This window comes from Protopterus annectens, chromosome 7.part0, assembly GCF_019279795.1.
Source record: "Protopterus annectens isolate FY-2018-M chromosome 7.part0, PAN1.0, whole genome shotgun sequence".
Classification (NCBI taxonomy): Eukaryota; Metazoa; Chordata; order Ceratodontiformes; family Protopteridae; genus Protopterus; species Protopterus annectens.
In genome coordinates this window covers 186,532,586-186,550,085 of record NC_056739.1, presented here as the reverse complement: position 1 = coordinate 186,550,085, position 17,500 = coordinate 186,532,586, and the positions used below count along the sequence as shown (strand labels likewise).

Sequence of the window (17,500 nt, the reverse complement as noted above, 5' to 3'; positions counted from 1 at the left end):
GTTATACCAGTATATTAAGATACAAGTTTTAAGTTTATCCAATCTAGACAAGTCAAAACTTATACAGATTTTTGTAAATAACTATGGACTTCAGTGTCAGAAAAATGGTTTCAAATGCAAACTAATAATTTTCTTTAAATCCCAAGGTACTATTTACTCCAAATATTAGACAAAATTAAACCCAGCAATCACACCTTATCAAATAAATCAGTTCAACTAACTACCAGTTTGGTTCCCCTTAAAAAAAATGTTAGTCTATTAATCCTCATTAATGTTGTTTTGACCCCCAGCAACACTTAGAATTACTTAATGTACCCGCCAAACTGTCTTTAACTTCTACCATGCAGACCTACTGCATATTCTTTGGAATTGTAGATACTCTTACAAACTATGGTGTTCCTTAGAAGTCAGCATGGATAAGCCACTGCCCACTGAAGATCACCTGATGTACAATGCTGCTGTCGATTTCACTTCATTAAAGTGAAGAGCAGCCAGAAGTAGCCTATTAAAAACAAAGATGTCAAGGTATTTAGACATCATTGTTTTATATTGATTTAAGTTGAGGGATCCTGCACAGACTACTGTACAAGTATACTGGGGTAGAAGTGGAGCATTTTGGGTACAAATAAAGTAGCAACTTGATGGAAGGAATCTAGGGCTGCTGTTTGCTCTGCAGGCGAAATGTGTAGAATATTGGACAAAATAGGTTGAGAAATCTACCTTGTCATGGAAATTTACACTCTTACATATTCCCCCCACCTAACTTACTCCAACATGATGCCCCTATTTTGAATCATGCTCTTCTTATTGTTTAAATTTCCAAAACTGGCTTGACAAATTCATACTGTCATGGGATGGATTTAAGGAACTAGCATTAAAGTACATTAAAGATCACAAAGTAATATAAAATTAACACATTACAAGCATTATTGGAGAAAAAATTGTCTCTTGTAAGTATTACCTTCTGTGATTAATCCTCTGTACAGGTAAGACAGACTTTGTAATTAGCTTATTTTTTTTCTTAACGTGAACATTAATCTATGATGTATGGTCATTATGCATATAGCACTTTTTTATATAGTTGCTTATAAAGTTTGTCTATTTGCATTTGTTAATATCTCATTTCGATATTAAGCAAGTCTTTCAAAATTTAAATAAAAGATATTGCAAAAAAAAATGGACTTAAAGGCACTAGGGTCTGCAAAGGCTTTAGCTAGTTTGCAAAAACTCTGAAATAAGTACAGGCCATCTTTACCAACACAGGTCAGAATGTTGAGCATCTCGTTCCATGCTGACACATGCTTAATCTACTTGGAATGACATCAGCTATTTATTTAATTATTGAAGCCCATTGTCATTTCTTTGTATCCAGGCATCATTAGAGGTGATGGAGGGATTCCATCCAGGACTCTGATCATACTTACATTTGTAACATGCCTGGAAAGGTGTGACATGTCTCTCTGCTTACCCCTTGGGGTAGTGAGTCTCAAGTCATTAATTTCCACATGCACCACTAAATGCCATAGTTCTATTTGTCACAAGTCAAGGTCCTTAGAACCTCCGTAATGCCAGCCTTCCTGGCACTTGGAAGTCATCTTACTGTAATCCTACTCCTCGTCTAGCCTTGTGAGTGATGAATTAGTTTTATCTATCAGTAAAATCTTTTCATCGCTTTTATGGATCAAAGGAATAGGCTTAGAGTATTTTTGCCCAGGGTGATTCTTTATAAGAGCTATGCATTAGATGGGTGAGTGCCCTGATTTGTGTTGAGACTTCATATTTTATCTAGGAGGCTTTGGAAGGGATTGTTTTACAGCCTTCGCAATAAGATATCTTGATGCAATTAGAGTCATTGTGGTAGAGGTGTATAAAGCTCACAAGGCAAGCTTGTAGGTGAGAGAGAAGCACCCAGATTAATTGTCCACGGCTCGCCCCAGGCATTATTAGTGTTGACTACAAGTTTATTAGCTATGAGCATTATCTGTGAGCGTGAGGCGGCTTGTTTCAGACTGTATTAACAGAGAACCCTCCATTTGAATATTTCTTTATTTTTTAACATCGTAATTCATTTAACACTAGCTTGTCTTGATCATGCAGGCTGCATATTGCTAATGACCTGGATAAACCATTGGAACAGGGCTGGACCCTAAAAGAAGTATGGTTCTTGTTAGAAATTTTTCAAATGTTACAATTTTCTGTTACAGTGACAGTCTGCGAAAAGTAGTACAGTTATAATTTTCCACAAGAAAGGTTGCATTTAGTTTTACTGTAATATTTCATTAACCTATTACACAGTTGCATTCTTGCTCTGATAATGTGCAATTTTTAAGAATAGTGGCTTATTACACAAGTAAACCACTACGAAGATTAGAGGGTACTTCAACTGAAGAAAGCTCCTAGCAAAGCTGCCTGTATTTGAATGCCTTGTGCACAAACCAAGGTTTCATGGAACACAAGAGTGAGACCAGCATAGCTCTTTATAGAGAAAAAACTGCTGGCAAAGGCTGGGAAGGAAGTCGCAGAAAAGTGTGGAAAACTTAAATATTCTGATTTACCATTACACTGACCTGTCTTCTAAAGATCTCATGTTATGGTAAGAATACTTAGCACTAACTGTTTACTCCCTGTATATTAACTTTTTTCCTGCTTTTATGTGACACAGGGCAGACTGTACAGATGGCTAACTATCCAGTTCAGCCAAAACCTACAACTTCACCTTTTTATCCGGAAAATCAAGGATACGCTGGAGTACCAACTTACCCAGTGAATGCACCCTCAAATCCTCCATATCCACAGCAGAACTTGCCATATCCCCAGCAGAACTTGCCATATCCCCAACAGCATCCAGCATACCCAGCACAGAATCCGGCATATCCAGCAGTTTACAACCCAACAGGTAAGGATTTCCTATAGTAGTGCTGTGGGTTTAAACAGAGATGTAGGTTTGAAATCTGGATTACAGATATCAAGCATCTGATTTAGCCAGTAATTGGTGGCCTATTGTACATCAGATGTTGAAAAACATTTTAGGAGGTAGACTTATCTGTGTGTAGAAACTCTTCAATGTTAAGTTGTCAATCTCGCCTTCATTCTTGCTGGATGGGTTCGGAGCCGATCCTCGGCTCCGACTCGGCACTTGCTTTAGCTTGAGAACTCCTTTTACCAGCTCGAGGCAACCCTATATCCCATGATGCAAGGCGGAACTACCTCAGATCTCGTTTGCCACTTAGCGAAAGAGGTCTCCTTTGCCAGCTGAGGTAAGTAATTTTTTGTCAAAAGAGAAAAAAGCTTAGTTAGGGATTTATTTCCCCCTTGTTTCCATTTTTATAGTCTGTAGTGTGTTACAGCCCACCCTATTCCCTTATAATTCAAAACTTTTTATTTCCTTTGGTAATAGTATAAAAGTTTAATTAGGCCTAAACCCCATTGGTTAATCCCTACCTGTGTGTTTGTGTGTTAGGGGATTAATTGTGTGTGTTTGTTGGGGTTTGTGTGTGACTTCCTCCTAGGAATATGTCAAAGGAAGGCAAGGTCTCAGGCTTCAAGAAGTGTGACTCGTGCTGTCAGAAAATGTCTCTGACAGACGGTCACACTTCTTGTGTTTACTGCCTGGGGCCTTTGCACCTGCAGGACTCCTGTGTATGTGTCACTCTTTTAGCCAGAGAGTCCTGCAGGAACGGAGGAATAAGTTAATCCTCTGTGGCTTACTTAAGCCAGAAGGTTCTCCCTCTAAAACAGGGTCTGGTAAACCTTCTAAGCCACCGAAGGTTCAGGCTTCAATATCCAAGCCTCCTCCGGTGGCTCCGGCTCCGTCGGAGCCGAGATCGGCTCCGGCTGGAACCGATCTATCTGCTTCCAAAGTAGTGGGTTCGGCACCGACTGGTTCCGACACCCGGTCTACTGTGGCCTTGTCGGCTCCGGCTGGAGCAGACACCTTATCCAGCATCGGAGCCGAGAAACCTTCGGCTCCATCTGGAATTCAGGGGACTTCGGCTCCGATGACTTCGTCCCGAAAGAGATCTCGGTCCCCTTCGTTGCAGAGTATCCACTCGGCTCCGGGGTCTCCTCTTTTGTCAGAGCGGAGCCATCGGAGCCGATCTTCGAGATCTTCCAGGCTGTCTGACCACGACTTGGAGAGGGTGGTAAGCAGGCTGTTGAAGTCGCAGGCACTGGCCCAAATGCTCCATAGCCCGTCTCAACAGACTTCGGCTATTGTCTCACCCCTTGAACTTCCTCCTCCGACTCCACACCAGAGTTCGGAGCCGGAGCTTCTCGGGACAGCGACTGTTTCGGCGCCGGAGCCGATACATCCTTCGGCTCCGTCGTCCTCGGCTCCGATCTTCTCCTTGAGGCCTTCCTTGGAGGGATCCGGTCGTCGGGTTTCCCTTGTCGGCTCCGAGGGGGCTATTGGCATCGGACCCTTGTCCGACCCCGCTCTCCCTCTCGGGGCTTCGGCTTTGGTAAGCTCGGCACCGACATCGGCCTCGGAGCCTTCCCTCTCAGTGGAGCCGGGAATTCCTGTAGCCTCGGATCGGGGATATTCCGGCCTCCCGGGGAGGGGAGCCTTTGAGGTAATGAGGAGTGTCCTGGCTACTGAGCCAGGTCAATGGTCCATCCCTCTAGCTCCTCCCTCTTCGGTGCCTGTAGACGCCTCTTGCCAGCCTCTTGCTCTCAGGCCCAGGGATCCATCGCCCCAGGTTTCCCCATTGGGAATTTCCTCCTCTTCCGAAGTTTCTCCTGATCCGGCAGGTGAACCCCCTCGGAAGAGGGCGTGTAGAGGTAACACACAGACTCCCCTGAGTCTACTACATCTGATACCGACTTAGATGAGTCGGAGGGTTCTCCACGATCCCCCTCTGAGGATGTCTCCTTTTCAGACATCCTTGAGCTCCTCAAACAGAGGGGGAATTGGCCATCCATTGATCCCTCCGAGGATGAGTCGGTATACCTGGAGGCTTTTGGATCCTGACCCTCCACCTCCTGGGTGTCTCCGCCTTTCGACCCACTTATGCAGGTAGTGGCTCGGAAGGCGTGGGCGGCTCCAGATTCTGTGGAACCTGTCCCCAGGAGACCATCCAAGTTTATCACGGCCCCTACGGACAAACAGTTTCTTTCCAAGGGCGTCTCTGTGGATGCTATGGTGGTGGCGGCGGCCACTAAGAAGGAACTGGCGGATCCTTCAGTACCTGTCCATCCTCCTAACAAGGATTTTAGGACCATGGACAGGTATGGAAAGCGGATGTTTTCTTCAGCGACCTTTGCAATGCGTTCGCTGAACTACCTTTGTCACTTCACCAGGCTTCAAAGAGATATTCTCAAGGAACTGGGTGAAGTGGTCCAGGATCCTTCTGCTGCTGGGGCTCAAGAAAAGATTGCCTCACAGCTAGCAATCCTGAATTCCCTATCCAACTCCTCCATGCGGCTCATATCCTATGCGGTCGATGGAGCGAGCAGGGCCGCAGGCACAGGAGTTGCTCTTAGACGCCAAGCCTGGATGCGGCTTTGTAATTTTGCGGACCCCTTTAAGGCGTCCTTCACTAATACCCATTTGATGGTTCGGCTTTGTTCGGACCTCAGGTGAAGGATACCTTGACCAGGTGTGAGCAGGACGGTAAAACTCTTTCTGCCGTTGGAGTCCATTTTCCACTCCTTCTAGACCATATCCCAAGGGTCAGAAGGGGAAGATGTGGTTCCATAAAGCCCAAGGAGCTACACGGACACACGTGGTCAGTTTACCCCCAGAGGCAGAGGGGTAACAATAATAGACGCCGCCCTAGAGGCAGGGGTCCTCAGAACCAGGGCAACAGGGAGTCTCTTCCTGAGAAGCCCTTTCAGCATCCCTGAGGTGTTGCCCGACTGTCCACCCTTGGAGGCAGTCGGGGGAAGGATTTCGCTGTACCCAGTAGCCTGGCATTCCCTATCACAAGATATGTGGGTACAGTCGATCATATCCGAGGGTTACAAAATCCCCTTCGAAAGGTATCCCGTACCTCAACAATCCCTTCCAGACATCTCACCCGGTCAAAGGGATTTGGCAGAACAGGAGGTTTCAAAGCTCCTAGGAAAAAGAGCCGTCCAGACTGTGCCGGCAGACCAGGTAGGATCCGGCGTCTACTAGAGATTCTTTTTGGTCCCCAAAAGGACGGGAGATTGGAGACCATTATTAGACCTGAGCAGTCTAAACAGATTTGTCAAGAAGGCAAGATTCCGGATGGTCACGCTTCAGTCCATTCTGCCCTTTCTGGGCAAGGACAACTGGATGTGCTCTATAGACCTTCAGGACGCGTACTATCACATAAAGATTCACAGGCGCTCCAGAAGGTTTCTCCGCTTTCGGCTAGGAACCAGTCATTACCAATTCAGAGCCCTGCCCTTTGGCCTCACTTCAGCCCCCAGAGTGTTTACCAAATGCATGGCAGTGGTCACAACTCATCTGAGACGTCAAGGATTCCAGGTGTTTCCTTATTTGGATGACTGGCTCCTCTCCGCCACCACCAGGTGTCAGCTTCTTCAGACCAGAGACTACACTCTACAGCTTTGCAGGAGTTTGGGAATTTCAGTAAATTTCGAAAAATCTTCTCTGCTGCCTTGCCAATCTATCACCTTTATAGGCGCAGAATTAAACACCGTCAAAATGTTAGCCAGACTAACAGATCAAAGAATTCTGGACATCCAAAAATTCGTTCGGATTCTATTGCAGAGCAACAAGGTCAAAGCCAGATTTATACTGAAGGTTCTAGGTCTTATGGCTGTGGCCATTGTTCTACTACCACTGGCTCGCTTCCACATGCGTCTTCTGCAGTGGATGCTATTCATGCAGTGGTCGTACCACAGTCTCCCGATGAGGCACGAAATCTTAGTCGTGCAGAACTCATCTGAATTGGTGGATATCTTCCCCTCTTCTTCATCAGGGCCGACCCTTTGTTTCCCCTCCTCCAGTTGCCACAGTCACTACGGATGCCTCTCTGATCGGGTGGGGGGGGGGCATTATCAGGGCAGGATGGTCCACAGGACGTGGCAACCCATAGAATACCATCTGCACATAAATGTCCTGGAGATGAGAGCGGTGCTTTTAACGTTGCAGGCCCTCAACGACTTTCTTCCCATGGGGGCTATTGCAGTACAAACGGACAACATGTCCGTGGTTTGGTACATCAACAAGCAGGGCGGGACCAGGTCCTATCCGTTGTGTCGAGAAGCTCTCAGACTTTAGCAATGGGCAATCTCCTCTCATCGGTTTCTGATAGCAACGCACATCCCCGGCAGGTCCAACCTCTTGGCGGACAGGCTGAGCAGATCCATTTTGATGCCTCACGAGTGCTCTCTCAATCAATCTGTAGTGGATCAGATTTTTCTGAAGTGGGGCACTCCTTGTTGCGATCTTTTTGCTACTCCTCAAAACAACAAGTGCCCCGATTTTTTCACCCTCTTTCCCCTTCCAGGCCAACCCCTGAGAGACTCTCTAACCCAGGATTCGCTCCGGGGACTTCTGTATGCTTTTCCTCCTTTTCCCTTGATTCCACAAGTCATTCAGAAAGCCACCGTTTTGAGAGCCAAGTTGATTCTCATTGCCCCTTATTGGCCTCGACAAATTTGGTTTCCGTCTCTGCATCGTCACCTTCTGGTGCAGCCCTGGCATCTGGACCCAGTTCCGGATCTCTTGATCCACCAGTCGGGTCAGCAGCACCGGGCCATTCATTTTCTCAACCTCACTGCTTGGTTGCTCCACTTCCTTCCCTAGCCAGGCTTCCGATGATCTCTGACTCAGTCAGAGACATCTTAGTGTCTTCCTTAAAGTCGTCCACTAGGACTGTTTATGCTAGCAAGTGGCAACGTTTTTCTATTTGGGCAAATTCCAGGAATATTGATCCCTTTACTGCTCCTGTACATTCTGTTTTAGATTTCCTGGCGGAGGTTTTTCATTCAGGATCCTCGTCATCTACAGTTAAAGTACAACTGTCTGCTATTTCCAAGTATCATGTTGGCTTGCATGACAATAACATTATGTCTCATAGATTATGCAAGGCCTTTCTGAGAGGAGTTTTTCTCCTAAAGCCGCCTATAAAGCATCCTCCTCCGCAATGGGATCTAAACTTAATGTTGGCATCCTTGATGCTACCTCCCTTCGAACCGTCTGCTTCATGTTCTTTGAAGTTATTGACCTGGAAAACTATATTCTTACTGGCTGTCACTTCAGCAAGAAGGGTTTCCGAGATTCAAGCTCTCTGCATTCGTTCCCTTACTTGGTTTTCATAAGGACAGGGTATCATTAAGAACGAACCCTTCCTTTCTCCCCAAAGTTGTGTCTCAAACCAATATTAACCAATCTATAGATCTACCAGTCTTCTTCCCAAACTATTCCGACAGAGCTGAACAGAAGCTTCATTTTTTGTATGTCCATCGTCAGCTCAGGTACTATTTGCATAGAACTAAACAATTCAGAAAATCGGACCAATTATTTTTCTCCTATGCAGAAAACAGGATAGGTCTTCCAGTTTCTAAAGTGACCTTATCCAGATGGTTGACTTCCACCATTTCCTTTGTGTACTCTCTGAGGCAAGCAGCTATCTTCTAAACCAAAAGCACACTCAACCAGGAGTCTATCCACTTCTGCAGCCTTTCAGGATAGACTACCCATTGATACTATTTGTGCAGCAGCTACTTGGGCCACGCCTCATACCTTTGTCTCTCATTACAAGTTGGACTTGGCCTCCAGAGATAGGGCCAGTTTTGGTTCCACAGTTCTCAAGAGTCTGTTCCATTGAGCCACCCGGGATACAGGTGCTAGGGACCTTGCCCCATCCAGCAAGAATGAAGGCGAGATTGACAACTTAACATTTAGAAGTTATGTACCTACCATAACGTTCCATGTTAGTTGTCTTCTCTCGCCTTCTTTCTTCTGTCCCTCCCTCCTTCCCCCTGGCCTGGACAGATCTTGAAGAGTTCCTATCAGGTTGTTTTCCTCCTGAGCCTTCATATGAGGACTCTTTTTATGAACTTGTTTTCCTAATTATGTTAGGTTAGTCCTTAGCAGGGTAGGTTAGCTACCAAACGAGATCTGAGGTAGTTCCGCCTTGCATCATGGGATATAGGGTTGCCTCGAGCTGGTAAAAGGAGTTCTCAAGCTAAAGCAAGTGCCGAGTCGGAGCCGAGGATCGGCTCCGAACCCATCCAGCAAGAAAGAAGGTGAGAGAAGACAACTAACATGGAACGTCATGGTAGGTACATAACTTCTAATTTTTTTGCTTGGAACGAAACTGAGAAACACTATCTGTGCAATTTATGACCTATCAGAATTGCAATAGTCTTGTATCTTTCCCTTTGCCCTTGTAATCTGTCTAGCCATCTTCCCTTATTGATCAGCTCCATTCTTCCAGCATCTGGAAAGTGTGGATAGGTTGACAGGAACAGGGCTATCATCCAGCAAGACTTTTTTGCTCAAGTTTTAACCCTTCCCTGGCAGCTCATGTTATGAGGGTATGCTGCTGCTCTTACAAAAGCACGTTATAAATGCTGAAGGTTAAAAATGTACATCTTCAACCCATATGCCTCATGTTATACACCTGTTTTCCAGCGAGTGTTAGCACTGTAGTGGATCAGACCACCTTCCTTTCCCCAGTATGCATATCAGCAATCACTTGCTCATTCCCTATCTTCCCTTGCTGACTTCCCCCTGCTGAGGCCACTAGTCATTTTCAGGCTTATTTAGGCTGTAATCTACTTGCTCTGTCTTTGTCTCTCTCTTCAGCCACCCCAGAGTTGGCACAGGATTCTTTATTTGAAGTTGGTTGGTTATGGATTGTGCTTTCATTTTTAAACAGCTGCATAGCTTCTAGTGCAGCATCTCCAAATAAAAAAATGTTTACGTCCAGCAGCCTCCCTTGACCCATGCATGGCTGTTTTACTTGACTTCTTTTGCCTTCAGAACCTTGAAGCAGTGAGACATGTAGCAGCATACCAGCGGCAGAAAGTGTGTGTTGGTTTTGAATAATAACTTCTGGGTTTATTCACCTTGAGCAGAATAGTGATTAGTTATTTTTTCTGCCACAGTCTCCTCCCCTTTCAAGCTTCAGTGCAGGTCACTTACTGGAGTTCCTCTGCTAAAATGGAGTCGTGTGTGCTCTCCGTACAAACTGCGCTGGCTGTCACTGCATGTTCTGTTTGCCATTTAAAATGTTTGGCCATTTAACCACGTTTTCCTTAGGATATGCACTACCAGGAGCCATTTCTTTGGTGGTGGGGAGTTGCATTGTATGCTTGGTTGCACTACCTCATTCCCGTTTTTGCATCTGGAGCGTAGCTTCCCCTACCCAGCTCATATAGCTTGATTCCTGAAGTCTCCAGCAAAAGTTGAGGGGTTGTTTTTGTATGAGTGAGTGATTTCCCATGTCACTCCTTGGCTGTCTGGCTAGGGTTGAAGATACTTCCACAGGCCTTCCTTCTCCTTTTGGGATCACAGAGTTGGTCTTGATATTGGATGTGTACAAGCAGTCAGTTATCTGGTGGGACTTGTCTTCATGGTTGCTGGAGGATAGCATCGGGGAATAATTTTGATGCCCTTGCTGGGGCCCATATATATACCTGTCATGACTCCGAGCCACATCAGACATGTAATACCATAGTGTTTGTTGCATGCCTCGTCACCTTATGTTCATTGAGACATTTTTGCTGGTTTCAGGAGCTAGAGTTATGGCATCCCCCAATATACACACACACCCATCTAGTTTGCGAGACAGGTTTGAATCAGATGACCTTTTCTTGAGAAGATCTTGAGGGATGTGAAGTTTACTGTGAACTGACTTGTGCCCCTTGGTTTCTCTCCAGAAATGCTCTATTGGTATATGAGCAAGAAAACTGAGTAATCTTGAACCATTGCCGTTTGAACCCTGCCCATGTCGTACAATATACATGCGCCCTGGAAACATCTGAATTTAGCTCCTATGACCTGCCTATGTCCTCTACACAGTGGCGTGACATCTTCATTTAGCATGTCAGGGCAAACCTGAGTGATCTCTTCAGGCCAGCATAGGTTTCAGAAGCCAGAAGACTTTGCACCTTAGGGCATAGTAAAAACAAAAACCTCAAACATAGTGAGTTGATGGTACTTTTTCCTTGACAGCATTGAGACTTTGTATTTTATTTGCCCCGGAATCTGACATCAAGGAGGAGCATCCTTCCTTCTTTGAGGACCAAGCTTATGAAAAGTCTGCAGACCTCTCTGAATTTGGGATCAGGGCAGCTGTGAAAAAAGACCCTTACTATGAACTACTCATTTGGCTTCCATGTAGCTCACTACACACTGTGCTGTGCCATTTCTGCTGCAAAAATGCTGGTCTCAGGAGCTGTCTGTTAGGAGCGGCCTTAGGTCAACTGGTGCCCTAGGCAAAAGGGCTCCATGGTGCCCCCACCACACTACCCGGTGCCCCCATCTGGTCTACCTACACCAAATAAATACTGGAAAAGTGCCCATGCTTGAGCAGCGCCCTAGGCAGTCGCCTAGCTGGCCTATGCCTAAGGCCGGCTATGCTGTCTGTATTGAATTATGACCAACATTCTTTAGCAGTAAGCTTAAGCAAGTCTAGTCAGATGTTTATTTTGAGGTGATATTCATTTTGATTAGCTCTCCCAGGACCTGGCTGAATATCTACAGAAAATAAAATGGGTATTGACCACTGTGTTTGCTGTCACTTTCTTTATCTTATTGTTTTGGACCAGTCCAATTCTTTGAGAAGATTATCCTGCCATAGAAAAGAGTACAACCCTTGCAGTAAATAAATCCTTTCTGCTAAAGAAGAATGTGACCCAGTAGTACGGACAAATGATGGCTAAAGACTTCAAAGCAAAATGGGTCGAACGTAGTGACTGAACAGCTAGAGCTAACTGGATGAAGTAGGATTACATCAATAGTGGGAGTGACTTTGTGAGTGATAGTATCACATAAGTACTTTGCAGTGTATAGAATGTGCTGGTTACACTGCAAAACTGTCAAACGTGCTATGCCTCTTTCAGACTTCAGAAAGGTAAGTGATAAACTTTGTTGCGCATCTTTTGACAGCTGTTATGATTTCATCTCCCTCTGTAGCACACACCTTTACAAAGAAAGGGACACATCGGCATCAGAGATGAGTGCTTCTGCTGACCATTCAGGCTTTTCATCCTCTTTCCTTCCAGGTCCTCTCAAGCTGTTTGCAGACTAAAGGGGGGGGGTGAAATCTTATTTGCAGGCCAGCTGTCATGGATTCGGAGCTTCCAGTTGAGTATCCTGTTACTCTTCAGGCAGTGTACATTGCCTCCAGTCAGAATTATGTTGCAGACACTGAGCAGGTCCTTGACTCAATCCCACAAATGGATGTTTCACAGGGATGTGTTTCCAGACATTGTCCACCAGGGGGATACTCCTATTTTGCTTCCCCTCTGAACAGACAACTTCCTGTATTTTGTGCCAGAGTCCCAGATCCTCTGGTTTGGAAGGTGGACACCCTATATTTTTCTTGGAAGGGGATGTTTTTTTATGCATAGCCTCCCTTCCACTCATTCCAAAGGTCCTATTCAAGATTCTGCAAAACAAACCCAAAATCTTTCTGGTGATTCACTTTTGGCCAAGACAGCATTGGTTCCCTCTTCTGCATTTACCCAAGGACAATCATCGCAAGTTACCTCACAGGATGGACCTTCTCACACAAGACAAAGGATCTCTTAACCATCCCCATCTGTTGATTCTGCAACTGACTCTGTGGGTGATAGGATTTTGATTCTTTTCAGACAACTTTTTTCTGAGGACGTGCAGGATCCCAGAAAACCCAATACTAGGAGATCCTAGTTATCTAAGAGTTTTTTTCTGTTTGGTGTCTTTACATACATTGGATCCATTGACTGTGGATGTTCCACTGGTTCTCTGTAATTTGTGTGAATTGTTCAATGCTGAGTTGGCCTTTTCCTCTGTCAAGGTTCACTTATCAGGTATTTCTGCTTTTATCTCCCCTTTTAGCTTCTAGGTTTGAGGCTAAACAATTCCTCAAAGGCTTCCTACATATTACACCTCCCAGAAAAGCCTGTTGTTCCTCCTTGGGATTTTGATTTTATTTTGGACAAATTGACTTTGGCTCCTTTTGAGCCTGCAGCTACTGCTTCCTTTTGCAGTATTGCTCTTGGAAGACTGTTTTGTTGTTCGCTTTGATTTCAGCTAGACAGGTGTCTGAACTTCAAGCCCTTATGCCTTCTCCTCCTCTTTTTTTTTTTTTTTTTTTTTGTTTCCATAAGGACAGGGTGTTTTTGCTTACTAATCCTTCATTTATGCCCAAGGTTGTAAATGAGTTGTCACTTAAATCCATTCATTTGTCCACCTTTTTCCCTTCTTGACTGTCTCCTAGTGAGAGGGTACTTACACACCTTGGATGTGCACAGGCAACTATGATTTTATTTGGATAAAACCAAGGCTATTAAGAAGTCTGATCAGCTTTTTGTTTCTTTTCATCCCAGGTCTCTGGGATTGCCTGTTTCAAACCAAACTATTTTCTCTTGGATTTCTAAGGCTATTTTTTTTCTCATGGCAAGTGCCTTCCTGTTAAGGCTCATTCTACTAGGGCTTTGGCTTTTTCTGGTGCGTTCTTTAAGGTTTAGACACATTACATTCTTGAAGCAGCTACTAGGACTTTTGCACATACCTCACCAAACACTACAATTAAGACGGAATCTCTAGAGCTAGTTTTGCTAGCCCCATTTTTCATAGCTTTTTAGAGAGCTGTACTTGCTCCTTCCTCCTCCCAAGTTTCTTCACGAGCTTTGGGGCTGTCCTTCATGTTATGAATACTACAACAGTTGAATAGAAGGACATAGTATAGTTGTGTAAAATCTTACCATAAGAATAGATGTCCTTCTCTTCACTGTTGTAGTATTCTGTTCCTCCCTCCTAAACCCTGGATATTGCTTTTTCTTGTGGATGCATGATTCACCTGGTTTCCTTAGACTGGCGTTCCTTCTGGGGCATTCACTTCTAAGGCTAGTACATGTGGATGTCACATTTATGCCGTACGTATGCAGGGAGCATACGTCTGATGTCCCACTTGTAAGTAGTAAAAGGCTTTGGAATACTGGCCGGACTTCGAGTCACCCTTGGCAGGGAAATCCCTCATGTTACAAATACTACAACATTGAAGGGAAGACATCTATCATTGTAAGATTTTACACAACTGTACTTTCTTTGTGCTCTGGAGGATATTTTCACTGTTGCCTATGCTTCCCCAGGCAGTCAGCCCTTACCCCGAAAGCCCGATAGACCTTTCAATGTATCCAAATCCCACAAATTCCAGTTTTGGAACACTATAGCTGACCCAGATGTAATTTCTTTAGCCAAGGACACTATTAATAGATTCATTGCTTTCAGACAAAACAGTCAGTTTAAGGTTATTTATCACATCAAAGGTGTTTTCCTGTTGTTCAGAGCGACGGGGTGGCGAAGAGTCCTGCAGCATTTCAAAATCGTTTAGCTGAGGTGGAGGTAGGTGTGAAGGGGGGAGGGTGAAAAGAGAAAGGTCTTTTCCTTTGATATCCCCGCTGAATGTTATTGAAGTAAGCTGGTGCACGAACTGGATTGGCTGATATGTTGCTGTATTGCCACAAGTCCCTCTGCAGTCCTCTTTTTAGTATCGATAATAGTAGATACATGCCTTTTGATTTTATGGGCAATTGAGTTGTACAGTGGTTGAAATAAGGGGAAATCTTGAGACTGAGTGATTTCCCCATGTAACACTGAAATGTCTTAAATCCCACCGCAACCAATAACTCTGTTAATATTACCAACAACCAGCTCGAGGGTGCTGTTTTCAATTTAACTAAAAGAACGTTTACCAACTCCCACCTGAGCATTCTCAACAAAGGTCTGACTTTCATACCGGCCCAAAGAGCCTCACTCACTGACGTTTTACTAGATCTGAGACTTTTTATATGCAAACTCAACCTTGTATTTCTTCTCTAGCAGTGACTCCGACAGTGAAACCGATAACTTGACTCCTGCTCCTAATGTACTTAATCATACTCATTTAAGAAAACACAGCACCTTCAACCTGACCCTTAGCACCCTAGCTACTTTCTTAAACGTCTGCAAACAGGACTTAAGACAGCTTAATTCCACCAACCATGCAGATAAATGGTTTAACCTATCACACTCAGAAGTTTCAGCCTTGCAATCCCTCTCTACAGATAAGACTTTGAGAATCATGAAAGCTGATAAATCGACAGATATAGTCCTTATGGAACAAAGTGAATACATCACCAAAATGGAAGCAGACCTCAATTTAAGCGAGTACTTCAGGGACCGTTCCTTTGCAGTTCGTGCATAACCGATTTCTTAAAATCAACTTTTAAAGTTGCTGCATGCAGAACAGCACATTTCCTTAGAAGAATTTCTCTTCTTATCAGTGCCTAATCCAAACTTAGGCAAACGTTTTGGCATTCCGATGTTACACAGAAATACTGAAAATTCCCGCTTCAGGCAAATAATCTCCATTAAACGCACTAAAACTGAAAAAATATCAGAGTTCATCGATTGCTGCCTGAATCCTATAGTACAGAACGCGCAGTTCTGCATACGAGATTCCTGGCCTTTTCTCCACATTCTTTTCGCTTCGGGTTTAACTCTGAGCAACTGCACTTTTGTCAACTTGGACATATTCTCTCTCTACCAATATCCCTCGTATAGAAGGAAGGGAGCACATCCGGAGGTGTCTCAGCAAATACACCAATTTCCAGGGGAACAAAATCTTTCTACTGGATACCCTCATAGACACAGTGCTATGTAATAATTTCTTCTACTTTAACAACAAACTCTGTCAACAGATCAAAGGTGTAGCCATGGGGTCTAAAATAACCGTAGCTTTCGCCAAACTAGTTTTGTCCACCTGGGAATTGGAAACCCTGGTGCACCTGCCAGGATTCAAACACACCAAGTTGTACCACCGGTACATAGATGTGTTTTTTGCGTGGACCATAACCATGGAAGACCTGGAAACTTTCCTCAGTACCATCAACGACAGCATTCCGTTCCTGCAATTTGTAAAGTCTGGACTTGGCTCATCAGTTTCCTTCCTGGACACCATTGTTACTATTAGCCACCAAACCGGCTGTTACTATAGTATTTACTCGTATAATCTCTCACCTCTCCACCCTTCTCACAGAAGCAAAACCCTCCCTTATTCTTATTCTTTGCCATCCACTCTCATTTCTCTTTTATTGTCTTAAATTAAATGGTGTGATCTAGGAATTCTAAAGTGTTTTGTTTCCGAGTCGTTATGAATTTACTGCACTCCTGCCATTATACATATTTAATTGAGTTACCATTCCATTGGTACACTATTAATATAGGAGAATGGCCATACTTCATAGGTGTGGGAATATTTTGTAATATTTTTATTGGATATTTCTCATTTTCAGCCAATAGGCCACAAGACCATTCTGACCCACTCCGGATGATCAGCTCCCCTAGTGCACACATCAACATCTTTCTCAGTGCAATCATTCATTAATACTTGCCGCTTTGTCTTTCAAATGTATTTACCTAGCCCAATGTTTCTTCCCGTTTTTATTTTTGTCTCTGCCATCTTCACAGTCCCCTCACGATCTGTTTCAGTTTTCTTTTTCTACTCCACTTTCCTTTTTTCTTTACAGAATAATAAGCACCACAAGACCATTACTCACACAGATTTTAACTCCTAGCCGTCTTAACTGTTTTAGAGCCCATTTTTTAGTTCCATATTTACTCTAAAACTTTAGTTACTCCTTGCGCCTCAAATTCCCTACTTCCAGGGTGCATTAGCACCAGTTGTTTGTTTTTATAAAACATATACTTCAGTAACTCCTTGCGCTGCTTATTCCCCTGTTCCATTCTTTTCTAACACCATTTGGTTTTATATGATTTTCCCCTTTTCCTAACATATGCACATTTTATTAAGTGTTTAATTGGTCCCCTCTCCTCCCTTCATACAAAAGCAGTCCCTATTTCTTAGCCTTGTATGATCCTTTCTATCTGCTCTCTTATCTCATTTTATTGGCTTTAAGTAAAATGTACAATCTAGTAATTCCATTATTTACACATTTCTTTTTCTCGTGTCATCACCGCACATTTATTTAAGGGGACTGGACAATATCTTCAGCAAGTCACTCATAAGTTCGGCAGGATTTTTATCTCCATTTATTGGACAGACTAATTTTACATACTGATTGGTCAACCACTCACTGCCACATAAGATTTATTGGTGTAGCATGATCCTGAAGTATTAGCATTGGATAGATAATAATGCCTGATTGATTAAAAGTCCTACATTTTTATGTGATTTTCATTGGACTAAATGATCATGTGATGTATCATTATGACTATTTACAGTGACTGTTTGAATGGATTTGTACTTTCTGAAGAAGTTCACAGTGATTAAAGGTGGACGAAACGCGTATTATATGACTTTCATTTCTGACCATTATCGCCTTGTGTTATTTTCCAGCAGTGTTT

General features: G+C 43.9%; 1 protein-coding gene across 1 annotated transcript in view; it reads left to right on the top strand.

Annotated features, from left to right (window-relative positions):
• SHISA4 (shisa family member 4) overlaps window positions 1-17,500 on the top strand; it is a 653,245-nt gene that overhangs the window by 575,245 nt on the left and 60,500 nt on the right. The window contains exon 4 of the mRNA XM_044076673.1: window positions 2,663-2,896. Coding sequence (XP_043932608.1) covers window positions 2,663-2,896 — 234 coding nt within the window. The remainder of the gene's footprint in view (window positions 1-2,662; window positions 2,897-17,500) is intronic.